Consider the following 20,643-nt stretch of genomic DNA (forward strand, 5'->3'; position numbering starts at 1 on the left):
AACAGAAGACTGAGTCATGAGATGGAGGAGATCTCTCAGCTAAAAGCAATTCCATTATGGAAGAACGTCAAAAAGAAACTTTAATTTTTAGCTATTACCTCCATTCCTCCTATGCCACAGGCAGACCTTGTGAAGAATGCACTCTAGAGGCTATTCTCAGATGCAGCAGAATTAGTGCAGATTTTTGGTTTTTATTCATCGTAAGAATATTACTGTTGTTAACATTAGCATTTTCTTTATTATGTGGTGGACTGGTTGCGGTCCAGAATTATTTGGAATTAGAATACTTACATTTTTCCTTTCATTAGTTCTTTTTTCTTGAGTGGAAGATGCTGCACACACACACACAAAATTGGTGAAGAAAGCTTCATCAAGGTATGCTAGTGCTTGTTTGTAGTTTCTCCGCCATTTGTCTGTGGGAGCTTGTAACTCCCACTCCATTTGGTTCTAAGTTTCAGGTTTTAATGAACCTAAATGTAAGCACATCCGCAACTGCCATTGTTTTTGGAGATGCAAAGATCCTCAGGAAGTTATTGTTTTCCTCTGCAAAGTATAAATAAATCCAAATTTACTTGAAAGTTGGCATGGAAAGGTTTTATGACTGCGTAAATCTGAGCCTTGTTTCAAGCTTCATGCAACTCTTAGGGTATCACAATAATTTTCTATGCCTGTAAATAGTTTTGTCCAGGATTATGTAGTACCACAAAGCATATTTAGGGATACATCTCTTGATTGAACTTGCTGAATAAAAACTAGCATCTAATTAACCTAAGCTAAAATAGAGAGCAGCTGCTTCTATTCTGCTGTGTGTTTGTGAGGTTTTGTGCCTAGCAGCAAAAGGCTGAGTACAACTTCCACTTTTGTTCATCACAACTTAACATTTCAGTATAATTGCTGAGATAGTGAGTGATCCAGCTTAGAACTGCCAGCCTTTTCTTACAGTGTAAGGGATACCTTTTGTTGCTGTAGGCGATGCTGTCTGGATGTGACAAAACACTTTATAAGCTTGACCAAACGTGCCACAAAAGAAAACAAAAAGCGATGTTGATTTTCAGTTCAGGCAGTTCCAAAAAAGATGTTCCATCTCCCCAGTGGCTTGTTTCAGGAGAAAGTCTGATTGATTTGGTAAAAAAAAAAATGTTCTGCTTGTTGCTAGTCAGAAGAGGTTGCACAGATTGAGGTAAACAGCAGAAAACAGAGACGCAGATTCTCAGCTGGTGCAAATTGCCATACCTATTCTGCCAATGGTTTCTGCTGGTTTATGCAAGGCCGAAGATGCTTTTAACAAGTCATTGTATAGGTAAACAGTTTTCTGCCAGTGAGACCCCTTACACTTACAGGCAGTGAGTGTGCCCACGAGAGTGGGCTGAAACACATAATGCATTGGTATGCTCTGTAGTGATTTGAAGTTACTGGTCCTCTCTGCCAGGCAGCTACAATGGGTCAGGTTTATTATTCCTTACTTTTTCCAATCTTCATAAAAACTGAAGTTTTCCTTTCATTTTTCCACAAGCAGTTTCTTTTCTGACTTGCTTTCTTACTGTCTCCTGCATGCTGTGTTTCTGTCTCACTTCTCATGCTTTCTCCTCCCCCAGAGAATTGCATGCCTCTTCAGCACAGCTAAGTCAAGCACTACTTCATCCTCTAACTGCCTGATTTTGTCTCCTCTTATTTTCCCAGGCAAAGTTCCAGTCTAGGATTTTAGTAAAGAATATGCAGTCACCAAAAGAAGGTTACTGATTAATGCTCTGATTTGTAGTCATGGTTGACCCTCACCTAAAGTCTCTCATTTCTCTCCAGTTTCACAAAACGTTTACTGTTTCCCAGGCTAGATCAAAGCAAGGACCAGGTGAGTAGGCAGCAAATAAATATCTGGAGGAAGAGCACCACATCTAAGAAACAGAAAAACTAATCTTTAAAATAGCATGATTGGAAACAAGTAGGCTTAACTGTTCCCTCTGCCTTATTAGCTTGGGACAGAAGGAAGGAGTAAATATTGTATTTCCTAAGTAAAAGAGAAGAAAAAATATTTAATTGGTTCTGTTTACATTCAGGTCTAAAATTTGAGCAGTGAAGAAAATGAGGTGGATTTTAGCGCAGCAGGGACTAGTTCTGAGGGGTGCTGTATACTGCCCATTCTGCATATACCAGCGCTTGTGGTGTCAGTTAGGAATTTCAATCCTAACTTAAATCCTTCATTGCACTAACCCAGCTTGTGTTTCCTGATGCAGAGGAAAAACATTAAATTTCTAGTCCTTCTTCTAAGATGTAACCCTGAAAACTCATGGGGCTTTTAATCCTTAATAGTAGGGGAAGGAAAAATTAATCCATCTCGATTAGAAAACATGGGCTGGAAAAATCATCTGAGGTTGGTCAACCATGTGTGTCATCTAAGATGCAGTTTCTCATCAGCTTTATTGTCAACCCGACATGTCTGTAAATCCAAACAGAACTTAAGGATTTCCTGTCAGAGCTTAAGTTCACACAGGGGAAAATGTTTCCTAGAGAAGTTTTAAATGATCAGCAGGATTAAGTGCTAGAGAAATGCTCAAACACAGAATGTGTATGGGAGAGTTTTGATTAATTTTTGTCCTCCATGTAATCATTATAAATGACTCAACTATTTATTAATCTTTTTCTGAAGTTAAACTTCAAGAAATCATTGACAAATCTCAAAACAACAGCAAAGGAATAGTCACAGTCTGGTTTGGACCCCTTTTAAAGATTTTCCAGCTATCCATAACTTTTATTTCATTTAGTTTACATTCTTTTACTTATATTATAAAAATTTATTTTGTTTATTACTATCTGGACTGGTGGCAAGGCCAATTAACAGAGCTGCTGAACTCCGCTGGTAAAAGCTCCGTTTTAGGTTATATACAGGCTTGCCAAAATCCAATTGCTTAGGCTCAAATTTGTCATGTTGATTGCTTGCCTCAAGCAGAATTATTTTGGAAGGGTTCAACAAAGTCATTCCAGTATGAGGCTTGAACAAAATGCTAGCATGTCTAGCAATTAAAAATAGTTTCTGGTGGCCTTGGTTTTGACTGTTTTGAGTCTTTGTCATTTTCAGCAGAAATGTAAGATTTGCCATCTGGAATTTGACTTTTCTATCTTCAAATTGGCCAAGTTATAAATGTTTAGAAAGACAAGTCTTATGTTTGCATGTGTTCAGTGTAGCAGTTAATTATTTTTTTTAATAAAAATTTGACATCACTTAGCCAAATGGTAAGCACTCAAACAACTAAACCAACACTGTCTTTGCAACACTTAAAGAAATTATAGTTTTCATTAATTGCTGTTACATGTTTCTGTAACCTATGCTTTTGGACGGGAACTGAAATTAAGAGCATGGTAGTGCCCTTTCTGTGTTCCTCGAACATCAAAATTGCAGCAGAAAATGTGCCTCCTTCCTTAGAACCAGATGGTCACAGGAACTGGAGCAGGAAGGTCAAAGGATGCAATGACAAAGCAGTTCAGTAAGTCTCAGGAAACTAGATGCCCAGAGTATTAGGGAGGGCTTGATAGATTTGAATGGGAACTGGGACTGGGAGGGAGGAGTATGAACTGGGATGTGAGAACTGGATAAGGCAGCTAGTTTGGGAAAGGGCTGGGGTGGAATTCTGAGGCTAGGGGTTGCCCTGGTACAGTTTTGAAGATTAGAAGTAGCCAAATAAAGAAATAGAATTGTTAAGGTCTACTGAGACCCATGATGAGGATCTAGGCCGGGGAAGAGATGGTGCTAGCCCAGAGTTCATACAGATGAGGTGGAACAGAAATAGCCACCGCATCTGAGGGCATCAATGAGCAATCAAGGTCCCCATCCTGCAAGTCCATACCTTTCATTGTTTCATTGTTTCTTTCCTGTCAGCCATATGAAACCCACCAACAAAATATGCAACTCATCCTGTTTTCTGCTGATACAAGACACCAGCCTACTACCACTATCAGTTACTTCATTAAAACACAATGTCTGTGTGGTGGATCTAACAGTTCCAAGCAGTCGTGCTGAGGACCCATGTGGGTATCCATATGTTTCAGCAGAATGTAATTTTTTTCTTTAAATTAAGGAAACACAGCGTGCTCCTAAGACTATGAAAGTTGCACTGTCAAGAATCTGAAACAGGATTGTCTGGAATTGAAGTCGTCTATGCAAAATTAACTGAATTGATTGCACGATGGTATCACTGTAAGTTCATCATGTACTAACTTTTTCATGCTTGACTTGGCAACCTTAATTTTTTTTTTAAGATAGTTTATGTGTGAAATAAACGTACAACTGAAGTGGGAGGGAAACCTTTATTCCCTGACCTCAGTTGGATTTTCATGTCAATTAGATTACCTGGCACTGGGCTTAATAACTCCCTAATTGCAATTGCAGCACTTAGCTAAATCAATGCCCACTCTTCCTGATAAAATTGTTTTTAAATAGCCATTGTTAAAAAGCACCAGGTGAAAACTTAGTGAGGTGAAAACAAAGAATTAATAGGAACCCTTCTTTTCTTCCAGACAACCTCACATTAATAAAGCTTATTTGTTGGTTTTTTTTGTTTTAAAGAGTTTTTACATTTTTTGCATTTAAACCATTTCATATTTGAAAACAAATCACTCACAACATCTTTGAGTTTCAGGGAGATATTGTAGATTTGCAAGGGTACAAAACATTTACTATCAATTTGTAGCAAAGAACTTGTTTTAGAATCTTGCTGAGCTTTACTGTGCTAGCACTTCCTTATTTTTTTGCCTGGAAGCTGTGTGGTGTTTTTCTTGTAATTGTGCTTGAGATGAAGGATCAACACCTACTCCTAATTTTTTAATTAAAAAACAAAACCAAACAAAAAACTAGCAGACGAATGAACATGTGTAGTGACCACCTGTCAAAATCCCTGCGCAGCTTTATGCCATTTCTTTGTTTCACTCTCTCTGTAAGTTTTTTCACCGCAAGGCAGACATCTATGGGGGGACAAAGCCAGTCACAGACATCCAGGACAACATGTTGTATATGGATCACCACTGCTTTCCTGCTCTCTTATTCCTCTACCTTGAGGCCATGTATATTGCAAAGGTGAATGGGGTGCACTAAGAATGCATCAGTAGGGGTGGTCATGCATGAACGCTATTAGGTGGGATTACTAAGCCAAGGAAGTGATGCTGGACCAGATTGGAGGGTGAGAAAAAGGAGGACAGTCTCTTCCAGAGGAGGAGGAGGTCAGTAATACTCCAGGTGGCAAAAGTAATTCATTACAGCTCTGAGGGCTGGAAGGCAGCTTAAGTGGTGGGGTGGTGCAATACTTCATAGCCACCACTTCCATTGGCAGCTCAGAAATGCACCACACTTCAAGCATGAGCAACCTTTCTTTGTGTCCTCATTGTACTGCTGCGTGGGTCTGCTAAGTGCACCATCTGTCAGGGTAATGAGACCATTTTCCCTTCCCTGCTCCATAACCTCCTGATAAAAAGTTAGGAATATGGGCCTGCTTTTTCCTTCTTTCACTAGGACTTTTCTGGAAAACCATGCTTGGTTTTGTCAACATCCAAAAAATGAAAAAAAAAAATATGTGTGGATGTGATTAATCAATACATATAACAAGGTGGATGCTCCTTCTCCTTGCTGCACACTTGAGAATAAACCCAATACAGCCCAGCCTTAATGATCTACACTTTAATCAGATGCTTGTCAGAACATATAACTGCATTCTTATGGGAGAACAGCATCTCCATCATTTATGTGAAATAGCAACAAGTTCAAACGAGGATGCTGCTGAGTCAGTGCCTGGAACCTAGAAGATTTGGAATTTTATTTTTTATGAGATGGGGAAAAAGAAAAAAAAACAGTAGAAGCAGGATTTGAAGTACTGTCTAGTGCCTTTGGTGCCTGATATTGCTCATTAATCTCTGCTACTTTGAAAAGACTTGGAAAATTACATTAAGCTATACCATCAGTCCTCACTCAATAAATACAGACACTGAAGTCAGGGACAAGAAATCCCACAGAGCCTTGGTATTGACTTGTTAGAATTCCAGGCTTTAGCTTCACACTATACTAACTGTCTATAAGTAATGAACAAACTGCTGAGAAGGACACTTTGCCCTTCTGGATTCATTCCCCACTCTTTTAAAGAGAATCTATTCATTGCCATTTTTTACTCTCTTATGCTAAACAGTAAATTGTCCTATGTGCCAATAAGCTCCTTCCTATTACTCCATGAGAGGAAATTTGTGGAAGAGCAAAGCTATATTCACATGCTGTCTCAGTGCCAATACTCATATTAGTCTTAGCTTCAGTTTCTACAGTAGGAGAGGGGAAAGAAAAAAAAGAAGACAGGGATGGATGGGGGAGGGTGTTGTATTTCTTCCATTAACGAATGATGAAGCAGTAACTTGTGTGCTTTGGCATGCTTTAAAGAGCACGTGTGTACACTTGTCCCACAAAATCAGAATTTTCTATTGAGTGCACATCAACTAAGATTTCAGTGCAGAAGCCATGCCTCCTCCTTACCCACAGGTGCTGCACGGGACCCAGGAAGGAAGAAGAGGGGACTCATGCTGGGAACTGTACTAGAAGAAAAAATGATGTTTTTCTGTGCCATTCGTGCAGACTGTAATCTCCTGTCAATGATTTCTGCTTTAGATCAGCTGTAAGAAGCATGGCTAGCAATACCTTTTAAAAGTTACTTGCCTTGTCCAGCACAGGTAGTACATCTGGCTCACCTATTTTATTTCTTCTCCTTCATGAAGTCTCAGTCCTATCATCAAGCAATGGCTGCCTTTGACACATGCTAGGTACAGCAAGGTTCTTTTGAGCATCTCCACTCTTCAGCAGAATGGCAGCAGCCATCACCTGGCTCCTTATAGCTAAATAGCAGAGCAGATACTTGGTGTTTACAGTAGTTTACAAATTCAGTTATAGTTTTCTCAGCAACTGTCATTTGGCTGCTGGTTCATATATTGATAATGGTTTCTGTGGTGTTAACTGCAGTCTCTTATTAGGGAAATATAAGAAATATGACTGATGTACACTTAAAACAAAAAAAAAGGCGTTTGAGCATGAAATAGTCTCTCCATAGCCTACAGACACACATACACGCACAAAAATTCACTATCCTTGAAATAAATTGAAAGGATGGTAAGAGGTGCTGATACATATTTTTTGTCTGTTCAGCCATATATCTGTAAAAAGAGAAATGTATGCAGACTGTTCAGTCAGCTCCTGAGGGAGCATGAGAGGATCCAGATCAGCTGCACAACTGGCAGCTTCACTGGCAATCTCAGCAGAGGGAACAAATGTTTGTTTTGACCCTCTGTTAAAGGTGTTCTCTCCTTGCTAGCAATGGGATGGAAGCACACAGATGGAATAGTGTAAGAAGGTATGTCTCTATTTTATTTTCTTCCTTCCTGAAGCAAATAAGATATTCTAGCTGCTACCATATCAATATAGTACCTTTCATAAGGGCTAAATAATTTATTTGATGAAAAAGAATTTAACATGAAATAGCAAGTGTGTTCATGTGAAATTCTACAATGAGTACTTTAGGATCACTCAGGCTCAGGGAATGTTATTCATTTGGATAAGTATCAATATCATTGACAGTGGGATAGAATGCACCCTCAGCAATTTTGCAGACACCAAGCTTTGTGGTGTGGTTGACATGCTGGAGGGAATAGATACAATCCAGACAGACTTTGACAGATGCCTTGAGAGATGGGCCAGTGCAAACCTCATGAAATTCAACAAGGCCAAGTGCAAGGTGCTGCACATGGGTCAGGGCAATCCCAAGCACAGATACAGGGTGAATGCCCCATCCCTGGAAGTTTCCAAGGCCAGGTTGGATGGGAGTGGAAGGTGTCACTGCCCATGGTAGAGGGGTTGGAACTAGATAAGCTTTAAGACCCTTTCCAACACAAACCGTTCTATGATTCTATGATTCTGTGATCTACATCTGAAGTAGTCACCCTGAGCTCCCTTTATAGCTAATAGAGAACTAGCTTGTATAGGAAAGGGATTCTAGGGTGAGATTCATGCTATCCTAAAATGTCTGCCTAAAGTAGGTCAGAAGAATTGCATCTCCTCAGAGTGTCTATTTTTCTCCATTGATTTTTTTCTAAAGTGAACTGCTGATGAGCTCTGATGCAAACACATGCTAGTAGTTTTCTTTTTGCTGTTGGACTTGATGATCTTAAAGATCTTTTTCAACCTAAGTGATTCTATGATTTGTGATTCTCAGGTTAAATGAATTTGTCTCAGGAATTGCTTTTTTTTTTTGTCTAGAATCCAGTTTTAAAATGTTCAGCCTAATGAGCATCTGCACAACATGTAACATGGCTTTCCAAATGGCTGTTGGGCAAGAGAGCCTGGAATACACTGACACCCTCAAGCACATTATTCCTTCTCATCCTCTTTCAGAGCCATATTGCCAAAGGATCTTCATTTGTCTCCCCCCTTACAGCTATTTCAGTGCTAACATGCATTCTCCTGAGGTGCTCCTCTCTTCCTAAGAAAGTCAGGCAAACCAGCCTGCAGGGGAAATAAATGTATCATGTGGCTTTTTGTGTTCAGCGGAGGCATGGTAAACTCAAATTAATGATTCTGTTCAAATAACAGCCCAAGCATGTTCGGATAACAGCCCAAGCAAAAGAAAACAGTGGAAATTTCCTAGAACCCTCCTGCAACAGAATTTCTTTTCTTTATGATGGAAATCTCCATCTGCTTTTTGGAGTCAGAGACATGAAAATTTTGTACCTTTTGTGAGAGAATTTCTCTATAAAGAACATACAGTAAGACTACTGGCCAGACTGCAACAATCCAGCGCTGTGTCTGGTTGCACTTGTGGGTGCTGATGCACAAGTTATAAAGCAAATTGATGCAGGAGCATGTAAGATCTTCTGGGGGGCTGAGTCTCAGTATGTGATGTCCATCAGATTATGCTGGTCTCTGCTCAGACTGTGACTGAACTACCTTGGAACTGCCCTAGAAGCCTAGGTTTTATATCCACCACATCTCTGGGGCTCAGCTGATGGGATTTGTTTGGTTTTGTGGAGGGGTGGCAAACTTCCTTTTGCCAAATACACTCCCGGAAGAACTTCTTAGAACACGACTGTTCATTTCAGCCTGTGGGCTGGATCAGGTACCCTGTGTCTCCAAAGGACTCCAGATGCTTCCTTGAGTATTTTTAACCTTACAGGCTCCACTTCTGTCTGTAAGGCTTTGAGAATCATCTCCACAAGCACACCCAAATTGGCATGTATTGCAAGATATTAAAAAAACACGATATATATCTGTACTAAAGCACTGGCTTTTTCATGGAGGTATTCTGCCAAAGTAATTAACCTATTACCAGCACAGAACAGTGGCTGTTTTCGTGCAAATAAAGGTTGCAGTGTTTGAGTATAAGAAGTTGTTTGTTTCTTGCATTTCTGCAGTAAATGTTTCTTACAGAGAACTTTCTTGGATGCCATGGGATAAGGCATAGAAGATACTGAAAATACAAATGCTTTGCTTCAGAGTATAATGTTGAATGGCAAAGCTCAGTGCATGTACCTTATACTGTCCACTGCTGTGAGGAGACTCTCTCCTCACTGTGAAGTTTTCCAAGCTCTCATATAGCAGTTTTTATTAAAGTTACTGTGAAAACTTAAAATAGTGTTCTCATTAGTTGCTCACAGATCTCTGCTGGTATACAATGACGTCTAGAAACTGCACTTATTTTCCACTTTGAAGATGAGCAGGGCAGTATCTCACTCTTCATTTTCTTCATTTTGTGTGTGAAGAGAAACACCTTCTGACTCAATACCATAATTATTTTGATTGACTTCTCTCCTTTTTTTTTGATTGACAGGTTTTCCTCTGTAACCTATGCCACCTTCTCCAATGCATCTCACTTTGGCAGTGCGTGGATTTGAGCCCACTTTTCTGCTGCTTCTGTGTGGCATATTGTGATCACTGCCATTTCTCTGAGCTTATTCCCTAGCTACTCTTATAAATTGCAAAGGGTGGGGTGGGGGGGAGCATTCCTGGAAAGCGAGGCTGTTCTGCAGCACAAAAGGGAGGCAATACCACAATGGAAGATGAGCACCTCTTTTTTGTATTTTCCTTACAAGGGCTCTCAGGTACTGTTGGTTGTCACACAGTTAGAGCAAATGCCAACTCATTTTCAGTCAGTTCCCTAGCAGTCTAGGGCTATGAAGAGTTTTGAAGTGCTAGAGGCTACATCTCTATTAGAAGTGGCTTGAATCAATCAGACTAAAAGTTCTTTCACTCAAAAACCTAGGGTTTTCTCATCAAGGTAGGGTCCTGGCCAGGCTATGCAACCGCAGTAGCCAGACAGTACCTGGCAGAGGGCTAGCCGGAGCAGTCCCAGCCATGCCAGTGGCTGTGCTGACTATTACGTGCTCCAGAGAAGCTGTGGATGGTGACTGAGGTATACCATGGCCTTGGGTAGTGTGCTGGTGTAGCCGTAGCCTAGGAGGTAGCCTTGAGGAAGTTCTTCTATAGTTATTTTAAACTGTATTGCTGAAGTCACTTTTGCAAAGGTCATAGTACTGAGGGGCAGTGGAGAGAGAGAGTTTATTGTTCTGCCTTTGTAACCACATTAGGGTTCCCAGCTATGACTTGGAGCGCCTGAATGCTACCATAATAGGGAAGTAACTGATCATATATTAATCAAGCAGTTGACTAGCAAGTCAAGAGGGTGGCTTGCTTTGTGCACTGCTGAAATGCAGTTCTTTCCACGGTAGAACAACAAAGCTGTTTAAAGGCACAGTATTTACTGAGGAAGTGAGAACTGGAAATTTACAGGAAATTAAAAACACATCGTAACATTTAAAACCTGGCTGGGACATTGGAGTTCGTAGGCTTGCAGCTGCAGAAAGACTCCCATAACTTTGGAATGAATTTATGAGGATCATGGCACTCTGTCTTGGAGCAGAGGATTTAAGGCTGTGTGTTAGCCCTGCTGGTGTGGTATCGTTCTACAGTAACTGAGGGAGGGACCTGATGTGCCAGCACTTGATCCCGAACACTGTTTTCTTTTAGCTCCCAGAAGCTTCCATTGCATTTGCCAGTCAGCCTATCAGTCTTCAGATGCAGCTTTAGCTATTATGAGATGAGATGGTAAAGCTAAGATGGTCATTTGAATTTCTTGTGCTCCCAGTTAAACTTTCACAAAGCTTGATCTCCACTTGGGGATGTGAATTATCACAAGACTCTAGTTTCATGCCCAGAACACCTCATAGATCCTAATAAGCAATTATGTACCTATCTATGCGTCAATTATGCATTTGAGAACCATTTAGAAGTCTGATATATTAATTATTTTGAAGATGGAGAATGATTGCTTAAATAATATTAGCATTTTAAGAAAAAGAAGTATTTGTCTCTGTGTTAATTGTTGAACAAAATTCATTTGTGGTTAGATACAAATTATTTGAAAATACAATTTTTGCAAAGTGAATTTTGTTACTGTTCCTTTCAGTTTCATTATGTTACCCCATACATGATTTTGTGCTACTTTATTCATCTAATATCAGAAATAGTATTGCTGCTCTCCAGCATTATTACAACCAGGAAAAAAATGATTAATCTGTTGCTTCAAATACCTCATGCTGAAATAACATTTTTAAAATAGTACAAGAACAACCACTGTTTTCTACAGCAAAACTAGTGTTTTGAATTCAAGATAAAACCACTGCATTGCAAAAGTAAAGGTCAATTTGAAGAAGAAAGGATTCTTGTTGCCTAATGAAGTCGTCCTCTTTATACCAAATTGCAATTTACAGTTGGATTGAAAGATGCTAATTCTTTTCTGTCTTGCTTTGAGTGATGTTAAGGGGCCAGTTGGTGCGGTTCAGATAAAAAAAGCTGTTACATGTAATCTGATCACTAATGATAACCTTTATTTCCCTTCACACTGTGCTTTTGAAGTCACAGGAGACTGCTGAGCTCCAGGGTTTGCTCTTCAGTTTCAGAGATGGTTGCTGTGTGGATGTTAGCACTTCTCCAGTGCCTACCACCTTCAAATAACTGACCATGGAAAATGAGCACCCTTGTATAAACCCATAACCTCCCACAGTGCTGGGTGCCTGCCTACTAACACTCAAACACAACAGTCAGCCTTTGACTTTGGAAGGTGGCCCTTTAATGTCTGAGTTCATTATGAAGTGAAGAAGCAAGAACAAATGTACTTATGTAGTCCTTGTTACAAAATAAGTATCATCTCACCCTGCAGCATTTTAAAGGAGATACTATTTTGTTGTTCATAAACTAATTAGAGAAAAATTCTGTCCTTAAAAATAAAGTAGCTGAACATTTCAGTTGGATAAAACAGTCGCATGATACCCCATTGTGCAGGTATGGATAGGAAAGACTAAAAGACAGTATTTCTGTCTTGCACAGTCCCTTGGTTACTGCTAAGAGGACTGAAGGGATTGTGCCTCTTGTGTCTGAGGAGATGATGCACACTGAGGTAATTCCACAAAGGCCTGGTCCTGCATTAGCATTATGCTAGCATGTTGGTAAACCAAGTAATTACAAGATTCTCAAGAATTCAGGTCTTTTGCAGATGGCCATCAAACTGAGATTAGCCAGTAATACCACAAGAACCAGTGGTTTTAAATTACTCTTACCAATCTAGGAAAGTTAGACCAAAATTTCATGGAGTTTTGTGCTGTGACATCAGAAACAAGCATATGAGAAAAGCAAAGTTCAGGACATTTGTGCCTAGACACTAACTCAGGAGACAGACAGAACTAACAGAAAGGCCAATAATATCCTGATGCAGTAAAGTCATTCTAGGCAATGGGAATATTGCATCACACCAGGAGTATCACAAAGGTCTGTCCCTCAACATGGATAGGTACCAAGAAGTTTTCATCAATCCACTGTGCTATAACAGGCTCCTCAAACAACTAATTCTCTTTGCATCATTCCATCCCTGGAGGGTGCCGAGGCAAAGTCCTCACAGCAGCCTGTCTCCCCATACCACAGCTGCAAACTGGTATATACTAAGATAGTAAGGCTGCAAAACCAGGGCAATGCTCAGGGCTCTGGGAGGTGCTTGGTCCTGGTACCACAGAAAGCAATAAACTGTAGTTGCTGAGCTGACGGTCTCAGAGAAGCCTCTACTCAAGATTTTATTCAGCAGGAAAAGTCTAAGAAATAAATAAAAGGAGACAAGGTCAGGTTAAGGCTATCTTCTGCATGCCAATACTACCTTCCTTTCTTCTGCTGGGTTTGGGCAATGCCCACTCCCCCAGTATTGCCATCTTTTCAGCTGCCTTGTGAAGTGATAATCTGCTGGGGAGCAGCAGAGTGACCAAAAGAAAAGCTCAGAGCCACCCTCTTGAGTAATGTGGCCTTGGCAGTGACTGAAGAGTTTTTATTGAGAAGTAGACTGCCTTCTTTCTTCAGCCATAAGGTCAGTTATGGTGCTATTTTCTCTCACCTTGCACAGCAGAAGTCTAAATTACTTTCCTAGAGGAAGATGAGACCCTGTCTTTTACTTGCTCAGCCCTCACTTAAATACAGAGGGGGAAGAATGGCCACTTCAAGCCTTGGCTTTCAAAATTGGTACTTGTAAGGAGTTAAATCTGGCCTCCATACATCTGAGCACCCATACGTTTTGTCTAGCTGGCTGGCTGCTTTGTGGAGTCTAGTCAGACTAAATGACTCTTCCTGTCACATAAAGATTAAGATAATGCTCCACGTGAATGTCAACATCCATGAAATTCCTGCCCATTTTGGTCCTCTTTAATTAGGGACCGTTCTGCCTCATTGGACAGACTGGTGTAATAGCTTAGGATCAGAGTAGCATGAAGATTGTCACAGCTTGAATAATCATTTGAACAGTGGGAGGTAATGATCCTGCCTGAGGCAAAATACTGCTTCTGGCACGTTATGGGGCACTGTGATTCTGTCCCAAACTTACTTTAGTCATTTTCCAAATGCTGCAGTTTAGCCCCTGAAAACTGCAGTATTTTCATGAGTATATTCCTTCTTCAGTACAGTTCTGTAATTCCTGTTGGATGTGGGCCAAGTCAGCAGGGGCGGAAGATAGCACTTGTGAAATGCCAGTTAGAGGCTCCATTCATGCTGAGTGTTTTTTCAGAAGGTGACAAGCAGTCGCTGTATCATCTAGAGGATGGAGACATTCTGAGAATAAAGCATGAGTACTCTTTTCCCCCATGTCCATCCCACCAGCTTTTGCCCTTCCTTGGACACTTTTAAGAAAGACTAGTCTGTTTAGCCTGTGTTCGAAGGTCACAGAAAAAGCTTTAGGCTTTTGGCCCATTGGAATAAGCAGTGTTTTCTTTTTTTCAGTGTGGTCACAATTCATTTTACTTTGTAGTTGAAAAGTAAATGAAAGAAATAGCTGAAGGCATATTTGTGGATAATTACATTTGCACCACATTTCTTGAGAGTTTGCTGGGTAGATTGGTGTGTAAGATTTGATTGTTTTCCTTGTTACAAGCAGCTTAGTTATCCATCCAGTGTTTGCAATGGATTATGAGGCAATGTAGCAGGTTATGGAGACAGCATTCTAACGTTTCTTCTGGAAATGGAATAAATAGATCTTTTTCAATTTCAAGGATGTGAAACGAGCTTTCAGGATATTAGATGTGGAAAACAGCTAATTAGATGCTCTTTCAGGCTCTCCTGCTAGGAAGGCTATTGCATATACTGAAGTAAAATCTGCAACCTGCAAGTTGTCTCAGTCTTTAGTCCTGCAAAGTAGTCTGTAGCATCAAAACTGGTGCTGGGTCATGGGGTGCTGCTTATGATGGTGGGACTCATCAAGCAGTTGATGTTGTGGTCCAAGGAGCTTGTTCCACCACAACTCAGATTTGCCTGAATTGACACATGACCAGAGTCAGTCCATATTAAACATGTGATTTTGAAAAACTCACAGAATGACAGAATTGTTATAGGGTTGGAAGGGACCTCTGGAGATCATCTGGTCCAACCCCCCTGCCAAGGCAGGGCCACCTAGAGCAGGTTACACAGGAACGTGTGCATGAGGGTTCTGAATGTCTCCAGAAAGGGAGACTCCACCACCCTCCTGGTCAGCCTGTAAACTCATCACATCCTAGACTTCTTGTGGCCAGCCCATGACTGTTGGTGTTGAATTGTTCTAGTCACCTCTCCTGCTAGCAGTGATCAGATCCCAGCAGGGACAGGTATTGACACCCCTGGCTTGTCACGGCATGTTTGGAAGAGTGGGAGTCACTTTCTCAGAGAGGGAGTTTGGATTAAGTATGAAGGAATCTTTCAGGGAAAGCCTTGAAACAGCTAAGTGTAGTGAAAAAGGTTAGGGGGTTTATTTTTTATGGTGCTAATGAAATCAGATCCTCACAGAAAGTGGAGAGTACAGGCCAGTGCTTATCAACCCTTTTTGATTTCTGAATCCCTCAATATCACAAGTAGCTTATGAATTGAAGTTTACTGCCAAAATTCTTCTTCCTACTAGTTTCCTCATGCAGGCCTGTGGTACTCAAGGGGTCCTGAGATACCCATGTGGAAGAAGTCTGCACATTAGAAAGCACAGATACCAGCAAAAGCGTGTGTGTGTGACTGAGGATGGGGAAAGAATCCAGATCTACTTTTATTGCTATATAAAGGTAGCTTAGAAGAAGGTAGCTTATTATCAGGCATAATGGTTGGCCTCCATCAGTAGGAATGAAAAAAGTAAGTCCAAAAGTAAGGCCTGTGTGAGTGTTTGTCTATGCTCTGGCCTGCTGAGAATGAAAATTTCCTAGGTTTTCAGATTGCTTCCAAGCTAGTGTTCCCTTGTGAAAAGAGAGCTGGAAGTGACAGACAGTGAATGAACGAAGGACATTTCTATGGATTTGCTTTCAGTTCTCTGTGTAAGCTTCATTATTTGAGCATTCAAACTTGAAGCCTGCATGTCTGAGATATACAAATGACTACTGACAGGTAAAAGCTTGTGTGGCATAGGTGCATATAAAGTAGGAAGGGTGCAAAAGACTTTCAGTGTCAGTGTAGTGAGGTCATATCTAGTCTGTGCTGGTCCTGAACACTGGCTGGGTTTTCACTGTAATTAACTGGGTCAATTCTTAGTTTATAGAATTATAGAATTGTGGAATGGTTTGGTTTGAAAGGGACATTAAAGATCACTTAGTTCCAACACCCCTGCCATGGGGGATAGGATCTTGTGTTCTTAATTCTAACTAACCAGTAAAACAAAATAGTGTATTCAGCAGGGTGTAATCTATTTTAGATCATTAGGCTATTTTTAGTAAAGCAACTCAAGGTAAAAGCTGAAGTCTTTTTCCCTTTGCATAGACAAAGCCAAAGAAGGCACACAACTTAATTCTCTCTCCAGATTGACAATCCATCTTTTAAAGTACCTGTGTTATGACAGTTGTGACATCAATAGAAAATATTTTGGGGAGAACTCTGAGAAAATCCACTCCCAAAATTTAGGAAATACCCCATCCAACTCTTTGCAGCTAAACACAGGACTTACTTAAACTCTTTAAGCGAATATGTCTGTGTATTTCTATATATTTATTTATAAATATTCTCTCTATATATTCTCTATATATTCCAATTTGGATATTCCATACATGTATATCAAAAGAGAAAGAAAACACAGGTATGTCATATGCATTAAATATAGATATACATATTGTTTTATAATGCACATTATGCATATATGTGTAATTATATAGATATTTGTATATCATCTACAAGCTAATAATGAATTTCTTTATTGCCCATGTAAATGTTATGGCCTATCTGAACACTTCTGATTTCTTGATCTACAAGTCTGAGTCATGGCTGAAAACTTCTCATCCTAGCATTTCTCCTTAGGGATGGGAAAAAGAGAGATACAGAAAGAGTTCATAAGGAATTTTAGTTTTGATTTCAACAAAAATGCAAAGAAAATGAAGTCACATCTTAAGATACTGTAAATTATTGTAGTAGAATTGATTTTAAGGCAGTGATGATGATTCAAAACAAGCAAAGATTAATTGGCCTGGAAATTTTAGAGAAAAATTATACTAAATACTGGGTTTTCTTAAGTCTCTAAAATCTTAATGTAAGATTGCTGAGTCACTACTGCGAGTTAACATATTGCTAAGACTTGGCTGCAATAGGAAATGAGTTGTACAAGCCAGATTTCAGGAGGTATGAAACCAATTGTGTCTACTCATTCATTCATCAGGTTTTCCTTATTGACATTTCCAAGGGACAGTAACTTATTTACTGAAAAGCTAGTATGGGTGTTCTGTTTTCTACTGTTAAGACTGACAGCTGTGTCTAGTGAGTGGGTAGGGAGGAACCTAAAACTTAGAATGTTACAACAAAAATGAAAATTATCAAACAATGAGAAGACATTTGCCTCATCAGTTTCAAAGCTGAATTAAATACTTATTATTAATATAGACATTTAATAAAATATTTCTCCATAAGAAATAAAGGTGTTTCTCCATAAGTGATGCTCTTCTCTTTAGAATAAATTAATAGGACCCTATTAATAGAGGAAAGATCTGGACATATGGAGAAGGGAAACAGGTTTTATTTTCTCATTACTGATACCACAAAGTGGTTGCTATTAGAGCTGGCTGATCAAGCTGTTAATTTTTTTTTCCCTCAGATATTTCAAATCAAAAGTCTATATTTACATAGAATTTTCTGACTGAAAAATTTTATTTTTTTTACAGAATTTTTCCCTTTAACCCATAAATACCAGATCAAAATCAGCCCCACAAAGTACCAACCAAATGGTACTAAGTGATTTTGAAAATGATAATTCCTTTTGAAATTTGATTAAGAAAAAAATTCTCAGTTTCTTTGCTGTGTGCACAGCAATGTGGAGAAAATGGTATCTGGCCATAGGAAAATTTTCATAAAGTCTTGTGTTATAGCTATTATTTAGGAAGTGGTACAAAAATTTCTGTTTCTTTAACAAGCCACTCAGAGTTTCAGTAGATAACAAAGGTTTTAATGGGAGATTTTCAGAAATTCAGAAATTCAGCTTTCTGCTTTTCTGTGTCAACAACTTGTGAGCATAAGGAAGTAATTTTTAACCTTCACCTCCCTTTCCCCATAAAAAATAAAGCAGTAATTTTATTACTGTACTTAAGGTGGTTGTGTTGCTTGAATAATTAACACAAACTGTGCAGATTCTAGGACTTAGTGGCTGTGGAAGTGTGATATAATGTTGGTACAATTCATTTTCTTCCATAAAATCTTTGCTTTGATAACCTACCTTTTCTTTATACTGCATAATCAAAGTTCTGATAAGCTTCCAAGCTGTTCTTCCCCTCCAGACTTTCTCTTTCTTCTTACATTTTCATCTTTCTTCGTAAATGCTCTTCTAAGTAAAATATTCAGTGAGCTTTTCATTTATGTTAACATAGCTGCATCTATTTCATTATTGTATTTAAAATAAAATCAGTATGAAATATGCCAAAACCTTCCCTTTAAATATTTTCTAAGTTTAAAATGGATTCTGTTCATGGAAAATGGACACAAAAATCAAGTTCTGAATAAGAACAAGTAAATGCAAGAAATACTGCAAGATTCATTATAAGCTAATGCAATGGTATCTGTGTTTTCTAGTGGAAAGGGTGAGTGGGGACAAAGTTTCTTTGCATTTTAAAATACACTGAAAGCATTTCCCTTGATTTACATTAACAGTACTTGGGGATGAGCAGCCAGAGGTAGTAATCTCAAGAATAAAAAGCAAAGTGGTTCAAAATAGGTGAATGCCCACAGCTGTTTTAAGCAGAGCTATCTGCAGACTCCTGGCATGGTGTTCACTGCAAGAATTATATAAGTGACTTTAACAATCAATATTCTAGAGGAGAGAAACTCAGTGGTATGAAGAGGTCAGTGGAGTAAATATGTGTTCTGACTTTATTAGTCTAGGTAGATTAGGGTTATCTTTGCAAGGAAGCAGGAGTTTTCCCAGGCCTGCACTTTTAGCACAAAGGTGGGTGAAGTAAATTCAGCAAAGTCAGCTGGGTTGTCAGTGTGGAGACTGAATGCAGTTGAATGAAAAGATGAGGACTGCTAATAAAGGAGGGCAAAAAACCAAGGATTGAGAATGAAGGGCTACAACAGAACCTGGAGAGATGTGATGGAAGCAGCACAGCGAGGGAGAGATTGGATGTAAATGATTCAAAGGGGAAGTGGTATGTGTTGAAAGGAATGAGGCAGGAAACAAGTGAAAGGATGGATATTTGTCTTAGGAAGTATTATCTCTTCTTCTAATGCAGGAGGATTGATAGGAACAGGGTCTTAATCCCTATTTTAAAATATTTTAAAGTGCCTTTTAGAGTAAATAGAAGGATATGAATAACTTCCACCTGCAGGGTACCACAGGAAGGTTACTCTGTTAGCTCCCTGGGCACGAGAGGATCTGCTCAGGCATCAGGGTGATGCTTGGTGATTGCTGAGCACTGTTTGAATGTCACTCCTCAGTGCCTAGTTACAGACTCTGCCATTGGGAGTGTGTTGGGGATTTGATTGGCTGTGTCCCAAGTTCTTTTTTCTGAATGTGTTCCACATCATCATGGCTGTGTCTGTGAAGGAGAGAGGGGCAGAGATTTTCACCTCTGCTAGCCAGTGATAATCACTGTTTGAAAAAACTGTTGATGTTTCCTTTTGTTTTCTTTGAGCAGATGGGCAGAAGAAGGTTCAAGAAGAATTTGACATAGACATGGACGCGCCAGAGACAGAGCGGGCGGCTGTGGCGATACAGTCCCAGTTCAGAAAGTTCCAGAAGAAAAAAGCGGGGTCCCAGTCTTAGTAGCTACCTCACAGCTTAAAACAAAGTAATCTGAAATGATTTATCAAGAAAATCAGAAATAACACAAAGATGCATGTACAGAAATTATCAATATTTAAGCCCCCATTGGCAGATAACAAACCGTAAACCTGTGTGTGACTTCATCCCAGATGTTTCATGCCCATTATCCTCTGTAACTCACCACTTTACTTGATGTTGTAATAAAAAGTTAGGGTGAAGTAATTAAAGTGTCTGCCTTCATCTGTCTTTTCATATTAATCCTGCAACCACCGCGTTACAAATGAGCCCAGCCCAGATGCCTGTTTTCCTCTTCACTTAAAGCTTGGAGACATAAACAACACCGTATGTTACAAGGTTTTTGCTGAGGGATGAGAATGTGCATCTCAGCCCAGCTTACCTCATTTGGAGAATTCCAGCTGCCAGCCAAATGTGACAATGAAATTACTTTCTCGTAATGAGCTGAAAGTAAAATGTTGCAGAGGGAAGCTGGCATGAGGGGAAGAGGTGTAGGAAGCACTGAGCAGTCTATTTTTGTCTAGTGATTATGCCAATAAAGTGGCTTAAGTGGGGAAATTGTCCCTGTCCGTCTTCTTTGCATGGTAACATTCAGAATTACCCAGTTTGGACCACATTGACTGTTATGGAAAACTAGAAATCAGACACAAAGAAACCTTTGAAAAGTTTTTTTTTTTGTTTTGTTGTTTTTTTTTGTTTCTTTTTTTTTGTGTTTTACTTTGTAAAAATAGAAATTGACCCTCCAAATGCTGATACAGCTTTTCACTGTCTACATAATCAATAGCTATTTCTATGCCATCTCTCTCTTTTCATCTTATATTCAATTTTTGATGAGTAAGTCATAACAGACTCC

At 39.5% G+C, this 20,643-nt stretch overlaps 1 protein-coding gene across 1 annotated transcript in view; it reads left to right on the forward strand.

Annotated features, from left to right (window-relative positions):
- Positions 1-20,002, forward strand: part of PCP4 (Purkinje cell protein 4) — a 51,823-nt gene extending 31,821 nt beyond the window's left edge. The window contains exon 3 of the mRNA XM_062602446.1: positions 19,648-20,002. Coding sequence (XP_062458430.1) covers positions 19,648-19,775 — 128 coding nt within the window. The 3' untranslated portion in view covers positions 19,776-20,002. The remainder of the gene's footprint in view (positions 1-19,647) is intronic.
- The last annotated feature ends 641 nt before the right edge of the window (positions 20,003-20,643 follow it).

The sequence above is a fragment of the Pezoporus occidentalis genome, unplaced genomic scaffold (assembly GCF_034315485.1).
Source record: "Pezoporus occidentalis ecotype Australia unplaced genomic scaffold, CSIRO_AGI_Poc_V1 ctg77, whole genome shotgun sequence".
NCBI classification, from domain to species: domain Eukaryota; kingdom Metazoa; phylum Chordata; class Aves; order Psittaciformes; family Psittacidae; genus Pezoporus; species Pezoporus occidentalis.